General features: G+C 40.2%; 1 protein-coding gene across 1 annotated transcript; it reads left to right on the top strand.

The window, feature by feature from the left end:
- The first annotated feature begins 301 nt into the window (after nt 1-301).
- yod1 (YOD1 deubiquitinase) lies at nt 302-8205 on the top strand. Its single transcript, XM_007899570.2, has 3 exons — nt 302-351; nt 2702-2915; nt 4719-8205. The coding sequence occupies exons 2-3, from the start codon at nt 2708-2710 to the stop codon at nt 5420-5422; spliced, it is 912 nt and encodes a 303-aa protein (XP_007897761.1). The 5' UTR covers nt 302-351; nt 2702-2707; the 3' UTR covers nt 5423-8205.
- The last annotated feature ends 2001 nt before the right edge of the window (nt 8206-10206 follow it).

Here is a 10206-nt window from a genome sequence, read left to right as displayed (position 1 = left end):
CCCTCCCTCTCCTCCTCCGCCGACTCCGCCACACGCGGCACGTGACGAGGGGGGGGGGGGAACGCTCCGATCCTTCGCACGTGACCGACGGCCCGACCTCCCGCTGATCCTCAGCACGTGATCAACGCCCCCGCCTCACCTTGTGAGTCATGTGATCCTCAGCACGTGACCAACGCCCCACCAACCTTGCTCTGTGAGTGCACCGCTCCTCGACACGTGACCACAGCCTAGACCCCGCCCCCTGTGTGTGTGCGTGTGTTGACGCCGCTGAGCATGCGCACTAGACGCGCCCTGTCAGCGAGGCGGCGGTTGCGGTCAGGTATCGTTGAACGGCGGAGCTCATCCCGACAGGTTCTCTCTCTCTCTCTCCTCTCCCCCTTTTTATGTGGGTAATGAGCGCGTGTTGTTGGCCGTAACGTCGTCGGCGAGGGATCGGGGAGGGAACAGTCTCGTAAAAGCGCCGAAGCCTTGGGTTTCCGTGGCGAGTCCCGCTCCCGAAGCAGCCCCCGGGGTGGAGGTGGGGGCTGCAGTTAGGCGGGTTGTCAGGGAGGGTCGGGCAAGGCCCGGTAGTCATGGAGACAGTGTCTGTCTGGTGGGCATCGCGCCGCCCTGCACTGACCATCTGTGCAAGGAGCAGATTTATTACCCCTCCTCCCCTCCCCACACCCCCACACACACACACACACACACATCCTGAGACAGGGAATGAATGAATGAATGAAATCATTAATTGATTGATTGATTTAATGAATTAATTAATTGATTGATCGAATTGATTGATTGATTGATTGATTGATTGATTGACTGCCTACATAAATGCACAATAATCCTAATAATAATAATAATAATAATCTTTGCATGTGGTAGGGTAGGGTAGAGCGCCTTATCGCCCCGGTCGGAAGGACACCTCCAAGCGCTTCACAGGAATGGTTGTGAAATGGGGGCGGGGGTGACCCCGCGTATTTTGCAGGGAGAGGTGGCAGCCCGGTCGCCCCCGTGCACCTGTCCCGCAATGCAGCCACGAAATAATGAGCGGCCAGTTTCATTTGGGAACTTGTTTTAGCTCTCGGAATGTTTATAAGGGAGTATTTTAATGCATAGGAGGGGAAGGGGGAAAAAGGTGAGGGAAATGGGAGCTCTTGAGTGTGAACACCGGCACGGACCAGTTGGGCTGAATAGTCTGTTTCCATGATGTGTGTAACAAAGTGTAGATTAAGTGTAAGAGTCAATAGATATTTAAGAAGATGGGACTGATGTAAAACATGGATATCAATTGATAAGATTGGAATAATCACGGAATTAATACAGCACGGGAGGAGGCCATTCGGCCCATCGTGTCTGTGCCGGCCAATGTATCCGTGTGGATTTGATGGTGTGTTTTATTATTGTGTTTGTGATTGTTGGTTTGGGGGTCCACCTTCCTACTTATTGTATTCGAATTTTTTTTGTGTGTGGCCAACCAGGTGTCTGACACCGGGGGAAGCCCCATTGCCATTTTTAAAAGTATTGTGGACCCCCCTGTCTCAGGAAAACCGCCACAGAGAATCACGTTGATTCTGGTTGTCCAATGTTAGACACGTCACTTTGGAGTTAGCTTTGCCCCAATGGGAGGAGACTCCATTTAAATTCCACTCTTCACTGCCCCCCCCCCACCCTCCACTCCCCGAAGGGTAATTGGTTATCAGATAAATAATACATTTTTTAAGAAAAATGGTTTTGATTCCACCACCGTTGATTAGGAGATGAAAAAACAATTTTGTGATCAGCTGTTGTCTTGAATTGCTCCTTTTTACACCTTTTGTGTTTTTGTGGGTATTGAAGAATTGGATTGAATATACGTATGGCCCTGAAGTATGAGCGACAAAAGAAACATGAAAGATCTATAATGAAAGATGCTCTTAAGATAAGGAATAAATACAAAGAAAGAAAATGAAGGACAAGCTGGTTCTAATTTGAAGACTGATCTCGAGAAACTGAAAAAAAGTTCAAATGGTAGAGATTCAGTAGTGACTGATTTTAGTGGGCAGACCAAAATAAGCAGTGGCAATATAAGAGGGGGAGAGATCTGAGCAAAATTTAATTTATGGAAAGCTGTAAATAAAATAAATCACACTGAGAGAAGATGAGAGACTGCCTGAGAGTACATTGCCAATTAAATATTTTTAAATATATATTTTTGGTAGGAGATTTTTATTTTTATGTGTTTTTTTTCGTGCGGTCTGACTAACGCATTGGAATTTGGAAAAGAATTGTTTAATGGATCTCAAAATTCCATGTGGTCAGTATTCTGCAAATTACAAGTAAAGGTTCAAGTAAAATTATGTTGTGTCAAATTCTTTCACATGTTGATATCCATAATGTAGCTTTTATTCAATCAGTCTGGAAAGCAAATCAGCATATTCTACAATACAGTTGTTGAATGGATTCAAACCATTGTTTTGTATAGACTGTAACATAAGCAATACACTGTTTACATTGCTGTTTTTTGTTAAATTTTATAGAAGTCAACATTTTGAACTGAAACTACACACAGAATCCTTCACAATTTTGAGTTTGATTGTACATTTGAAGTTTTTTTGTGGGTTACCTAAAGTGGTTTGTTTGTTTGTTGGTCGTGGCATCCAGAAGGTATTGATGAAGGAATGTAAGAAGAAAACAATAGTCCATTGTATAATGTCAGCAATTCTTGTGTTCCCTACAGAGTAGGATGCTGCGTTTGCGATGTAAAGCAAAGAATGGGACTCACCTGATGCAGGGGCTGACTTTGGTTTCCAGTGTCCAAGAATTGAAAGATAAGATAGAAGAACTCACTGGAATTCCATGTGAAGTTCAGAAAATCCTGGTGGGTTTTCCTCCATCCAGTCTCGATCTTCGTAATGGAGATGTACCTCTTCAGGAGTTTCCTATCAAATCTGGTGAGTTGACTGAATGCACACCACAGAGAAAAAATAATAATGGTACTTGATACAGATCAATAATAATAATATAATAATATCAAGCAGTATAGCTGCAATCATCAAAGTCTGCAGGAGTAATGAAACAAGACAGGGATTTAGCAAAGTCTGTAAAGGACAGTAACATGTTAATGGCTCAGTTTTCTTACCAAATTTCGGATTGGTCATTTTGGCCTGTTTTCTTTTGTCGCTTGTAGTAAGTGGATGTGTGTATAGATATACTGTGTGTGTGTAAATATATATGTGTGTGTGTATATATATATAAATATATAGTCTCTGCATGATCAAACTCAGAGAACAACATTTAATTTCTTCCTCTCTCTCTTCCTACTGTTCCTTCTCTGGTGCTGTTGTAAGTGAGATGCTACTCTGCGTAAGGGGTGCTATATAAATGCAAGTTGTTTTTAGTTGTATTGTTGTAGATTGATATCTTAAATTTTTGCTGGATTTGGGGAATCAGCAAAAAAAAACACTTGAGATGAATCTTGGAAGGTTTTGCCAAGGTTATTCATCTGTCTCAAAAGATAAATTAATTTGAATGGTCCAAGATTCAAGATAAGTGGCAAGGAATAAGTTTAAATGGGCCAACTGACTGATAAAAGAACATATCTATCCAGGGCGTTCACCTTTACTTAAATTAGAAAAAAAAATTTAAACTGTTGAAAGAGCAAGGAATGGGATTAAATTAATCCTCGGATTTGATGTATTGCCTTACCTCATTGTTGAAACCTCTGAAAATGCTCCACAGAATTACTATAAAATGTGGTGACTGTGTATTTGTAGGCGAATGTCTATAGATCAAATAGCTCCTGTGGACTAAATGGTGGCCTTCTATGCCGAATTGTCCATGCTTCAGTGGTATAGTGCTCTTGCTTTGCTGTCAGTATAACCATTTTAAATATGTAGTAGAAAAGACAGCTGCGTTTTCTGCTTACTTTGGAGTCTGTCCCAGTTTCATAGACTGTTCATAGACAGTAATGGAATGACAAGAATGACAGTCTGTGATAAGATGTGTTAGGTGTAAACTCTATTAATTCTACATTATTTAATATGAATAAGATTTTATGAATTCATGGGATGACAGATGCGCATACATGATCTACTAGTTATTGAAAAAATGGCTACAAATTGCTCTTAAGCAAGAAGCAGCTTTCTGTAGCCTACTTGATCTCCCATGGAGCAGTTCTCCCTTTGCCATCCGACCAAAATAAATATGTAAAGGATACAATTTGTTTCCATAACTGCTGTGAAAATAGCTGTGTCGCAATACCTTAAATCAATTGGTAAAACAGAACTTTAGTTCACGTCATACAATACAAAATTTCATTTGTATAGTGCCTTTTGGGTCGGGAGGACATCCCAAGGCGCTGAATAGTCAGGGATTTGGACCCAAGGTGGTGGTCGGAGCGGGTGGAAGGCAGGAAGGGTAGTTGGGTGGTCGAAGAAGAGGGTTTTGAGTCATGCCTTGAAGGCGGCAAGGAAGGGAGTGAGGCGAGTTCCATAGGGTGGGGCAGAAAAGCTGTAGACATTCGCCAACAAATAAACGCCGATGGCGGGGAACGTGGAGCAGGCCACAGCCTGCTGAGCGGAGGGAGGGGACAGGTTGATATGAGGTAAGCAGGTCTCAGAGGTAAGGAGGGGCAAGACCGTGGAGGCTTCTCATGTGGTTGGCTGTTCTACCTTGTGGTTTGCTGATATACTTAGCACTGTCAATTGCCTAAACAAATTGTTAGGGTGCCTCACATTTACTTATTTGTCTTATAGGAGACACTTTGATTGTGGAAGAAGAAAAGGACAAATCGAATACCCAAAGTGCTGTGTCAAATTCCAGTGCCAAGCATTCAATATTGGAGACCCTGCCACTGCTGAACCGACATGTTGTTCCTGCAGATAATTCCTGTCTCTTCACCAGCATCCACTATGTTGTGGAAGGAGGGATTCATGAGCCTAACTGTGCTCCGGAAATGCGTAACCTGATCGCACAGATTGTGGCACGTAACTCTGATGCCTACTCCGAAGCTGTACTAGGGAAAAGCAATTGGGAATACTGCAACTGGATTCAACAGAATGACACGTGGGGAGGAGCTATTGAAATCTCCATTCTGTCCAAGTTTTACCAGTGTGAGATCTGTGTGGTGGACACGCAGACCGTCCGAGTAGACAGGTTTGGGGAGGACGAAGGTTACACCAAGCGCGTCCTTCTCATTTACGATGGAATTCATTATGACCCTCTCCAGCGCCATTTTGCAGACCCTGAATCGCCCCCGCAGACCATATTCTCCACCTCGGATGATGTTGTACTTGCTCAGGCCCTGGAGTTGGCAGATGAAGCTAGACAAAAACGTCAGTTTACCGATTTGAACAGATTCACGCTACGATGCATGGTGTGCCAGAGGGGGTTGGTGGGCCAGGTAGAAGCTAGGGATCATGCTAAAGAAACGGGACACACCAACTTTGGGGAGGTGTGATAGCCACATGAACATCATCTACCTCATATTACCAGAATGTACTGGGATGGCTGTTGAGTTTTATGAGTGAAACGGAACGTGTGCATTTGGGATGATTAAACCATGAGCTGATCAAATGACTGGTATTTTAAAAGCTTGGCCCTCATTTTTGAGCCCCCTGTTTACTTTGTGAGGGCCTTTTATATATAAAAAGCATGACTTCACTCATTTGAGTTTATTTTATTGAGTCTTAGAAGGTTTCTGCCTTAATAGTCACAGAACATGTTAACTGTTAATGTTGTGGCATATTTATTGTCTGGGAATTAGAAACTAATATATAGGTTTCTGGTGTTTTTTAATGGTGAAATTGAACTCCTTTCCAGCTTAGATGGACAATTGTTCAAATATAATGTTATAAATATTTTAAGCAAACTCCATTTGCAGTGTAGCCATTAACACTTTGGAGACTTTTGTTGATGAAGAAAATAAATCTGGGTGGATTATTGTAGATTTTTCAATTTCTTAAACAGGCCCATTTCTCCACTCGCTGAGTGAGTTCAGTGTTCCAGGTAATACAGATTTTCTTAAATTTTTAAGTGCCCTTCTATAACAGTTTTGTGATCAGCTCATGGAAACCACAGGCATACCTTGAAATTACCTTAGCTACTGATTTCTCTCTACATTTGTAAGCAGGATCATTTAATTGAGTCACCATCATGGTTTTATATATTTTCAATCGCCTTAGCAACTGAATGAAATATCAGGGTTGTATCACTTAAGTGTTGCACACTGTTGTTCCTGCAATATTTGCGGCTGTTACATTTCATGTTTTAACTTAAAATATTTATGATCATCGCGTGTATTTTAAAGGAGCAGAGCTGTTAGATAAAGATTTGTAAGCAGCAATCTAAGAACGTTTCCATTATCATTTTGACGTGCCTATTTTTACAGCTTTAAATCCTTTATCTCTGGCACATCATTCAGAATCTGTCCAGTGCCTCTGAGGTTATTTTGTGTGAGTTCCATCAAGTACAAAGTTCCAAAACCAGAAAGGTTTCTGGTCATTTTGGTGGCACGTGAGTGGTGTCTGTTCAGCTCATTTTCTGTCATAATTTTACTGAAAGACATGTAACAATGTTATTCTAAAAGTATGGTATCATCACAAAGCCACATTTGGGATTGCAAATTATATTTAATTTTCTAGTTTGATTAGAAACTCAAATTAAAAATGGAGAAAACTACACTGCACAAGTTGCAGTGTAAACATATCTAGATGTCCATTTTTTTTTGCTGTAGCAGAGCTTTTGGTGATTTTTTTTGTGCTCATTAAGGTGAAGGGTGTTAGACTGGGAAGTGGAAATGCTTTTTCATTTGGGGGCATCTACTATTAGCATCCAACACTTACAAGTCTGTAAGGATATGGCGACACTGTAACTCAATGGCTCTACCCCATGAATGTGCCTTATCTCCCACCTCAGAAGCGATCCTATCCATTGTATGTGCCGCACATTCCACCCCCAATCCAGCTGTCAGGTACCTCTGTGATTGTAAGAGCCAGTGTAAGCCAGTTTTGTCCTACAGCAGACCCACAGAGAGAACTGATTTCAAATTCCTCAAACTCATTTAGTTTGGGTCCCTTCCACCCTTCTAGATAACAGGCAGATGAGACTTTAATCTTAAACACGTGGGCTGGATTCAAACTTGTGGCTTTGAAACAATCTCCGAGCCACCCGGTTACCTTTGGGGACGATTTGAAGTGCGAGTTCGCAACGACAACTCCTTTAAAATGCATCGTACTTTTAATAGTAAAAGAAAATGGGTGAAGGTCAAAACCAGATAAGTGTTGACTTGTTTAAATACATGAATTGCCCTAAATTGGTACCAGCGATAGTTTTATTATTATTATTATTATTACACAGGATATGATTTTTTAAAAATCGCTGCAGTGTTACAAAGAGCCTGCAGGCGGCGCCATACCTCAATCATTTAATTTCTAGAATTAAAACAAAAATGCTGGAAATATGTTGTCCGATCAATATCTGAAAGTTAAAGGTAGGATAGAATTGAATGGACAGTTTTCTGCACGTGTTGCTTCACAGCCCGTAGAATTTTCCTGAAGAGTGAAGCTCATGTTCAGTGAACGCATCTTATCTTCATTATGTAGCCACAGTTTACTTAGAGGCCCAGTTTACATTTTTAAAAAAAATGACATCAAATTCCCAAAAGTCAGGAGGCCAATAATGTTAAATTCATGACTGGCGTCGAGACGTCACAACCTTGTTCAGGAATTGTTTTGCTTGGTGCCTGTATTGGCGGATGAGTGCAGCGTGAATATGCGTGAATATATACGGTGGTAGTTTTATGTAAGACGAGCTACAGAACTGGTGTCACTGTTTAAATGACTGGTTTTCTGTTGGAAAGCTAGGGTATCAGGTAAAAAGACGTTGTAGTGAATAAATGTGACTTAACTGAGCAATCAGTATTTAAAAACTTTGGTAAACAATTTAGCATAATACTCTGTGAAAGTCCACCATGGAAATAAAGGAAATATATAGCTAGGGATTTCCTACAAGACATAAAGTTACCGTATTAATACCCTCTGAGTCATAAGATGCCTTTCAAAACTGGAAACTCACTCGTACACGTGGCGTCCTTTATCATGATATTTAACGCACTTCCCATTTCACACTTTCACTACTAGTCATTTTGAGCAGTAATTTCTTCCCTAAAACAACTCTTGAGCATAGTACCATGACATGTAATAATAATAATAATAATCCTTGCATTTGATATAGCGCTTTTCACGTCGGGAGGACGTCCCAAAGAGCTTCACAGAACACACTGTAGAGTGAATTGACTGTATATTTGTGGGCGAACACGGCCGCCAATTGCGCACAGCAATGTCCCACAAACAGTCGTAGATTGAAAATGACCAATTTATTATTGTTTTGTTTTTTTGGAGGGATTATTATTAGGCTCTGTGTGGAGTAAGGAAACTTGCCCAAGGTTTCGCTCTGCCTGGAATTGAACTCAGGTCTCTCGCTTGCAAAGCGAGTGCTCTCACCACTGAGCTACAGGACTCCACATGTACATTTGATTGAAAGAAATTCTGATTTATTAAGCAAAAAAACCACAGTAAAAGAATATGTTTTTAATTAACTGGGAATTTAGCCTAGACCTGAAAATTTAGCAATGAGTGAGCAATGAATGTATTTCAGCACAAGTGTGTACACATTATGTATGTTAGGCTATGAGATATAGAAGGTTTCTTATGCAGACTGTTTACAAATTGGTCCCAATGACCTCTGGATGTGTAAAACAGGGGCAGATATGTTTTGATTTCTGTGATGTTAACCCAGGGATATGTTTACTGGGATCAAGACCTTTACCAGCTATTGATCCTCCAGTAACATAATTGTGGAGCCTTGATTTTGAGAAATACATTTATATCCCAGTAGATTGTTCCTTACTACCTAATAAATACAGGCCTTAAACAAGACACTTACTTAAAATACTGTGAAACCTGTTAAGAAGTGAGTTAGTTGCTTAAGAAAGGAATCCAGGTAATTCTTAAAATGCTGTTTGAACAGACTGACATTTAAACGGGGAAGAATAATTGCAGGTTCCAATAATGGCATTACGTAATTGTCAAAAAAGGTAGCAAAAAGGTGCTTTACTGTGGCTTTCCTAGCGAAGAAAAAGATTTATAACTAAATTTGACTACCTACCGCAAAATGACCAGACACTATTTCTAGTTGAAGTGTTATATTAATCTGGGATAATTAAGGCATCTGCTATTTTTGCTTTAACTTTAATTTAGTAGTTTGGTTTTTTTTGGGGGGGGGAAAAAGTCTTAATTTAAGAGAAATGTTGTGACTCTAATGATTGCCTATAGTTGTATTGTAAAACATCTGCCTTATTGTGGTCAGTTCAGAGCTACAAATATAAGCAATTTAGCTGCTACCATTTATAGCCACTACCGTAGTCAAAATGGACCAAGCTATTTCTATGAATTTCTAGTTTGTTCTATTTAAGTTTATCTAAAAAATAAATTAACTGATTTTGAAACAAATTAAATTTCACTTAAGACGAAGAACTGTATATAGGGTGTAACAGTTGAGTATTTATTCCATTGCTATGGTGATTAATAGATGTTTTGCAAGGAGTGGCAAACATGTGATTGGAAGATCTGTAGGAAATTGCTCAAAGGTTAAGGTTCGAATACGCAATACGATTATGCTAGACACTAATGTAAACGCCGAAAATAATTTTTCTCTTCTGTTTCAGTGATTATGTATCAAAGAAAGCTCAATTCCCAAGGGTTCACCTTGTGTAATGCAGCGGAACGTTTAAGCTCGTAATTTTCATCAAATCAAAAGGTTTTGCAGTTGTGTTGCCTTATTTTGAAAATCTTTGTGAAAAATGTAATCAGAAACGTAACTTGAGATTTTAAACTCAACATTATGATCAAAATTGGAATTAATCTGCGAAGGAATATATTGGTAATCTCACTGTAATTACAAGCAAAATGATGATGCTACAAATTCATGCTAATAGTTCAGTGTTTTTCCAGCTCACTGGTCACCTCTCAATCTGGAGCTGGAAGAATTCATTAGTTTGTGGTCATGAATTCAATGAAAATGCCAAAGGTTACGCTTCAGGTACAAATTTTAGGAGACCCATATATTGCCTGACTCCATAGCTAATACGCAGAATGTTCTGATTTCTATCTTAATTGGAATCAATATTTACGGTAGTGTATTACTGCTATACCAAGACGAATATGTTTCACAACAGAACAGTCG

Source organism: Callorhinchus milii, unplaced genomic scaffold (assembly GCF_018977255.1).
Source record: "Callorhinchus milii isolate IMCB2004 unplaced genomic scaffold, IMCB_Cmil_1.0 Scaffold19, whole genome shotgun sequence".
NCBI classification, from domain to species: Eukaryota; Metazoa; Chordata; class Chondrichthyes; order Chimaeriformes; family Callorhinchidae; genus Callorhinchus; species Callorhinchus milii.
The sequence above is the reverse complement of the archived record's forward strand: the minus strand, read 5'-3'. Positions and strand labels throughout refer to the sequence as shown.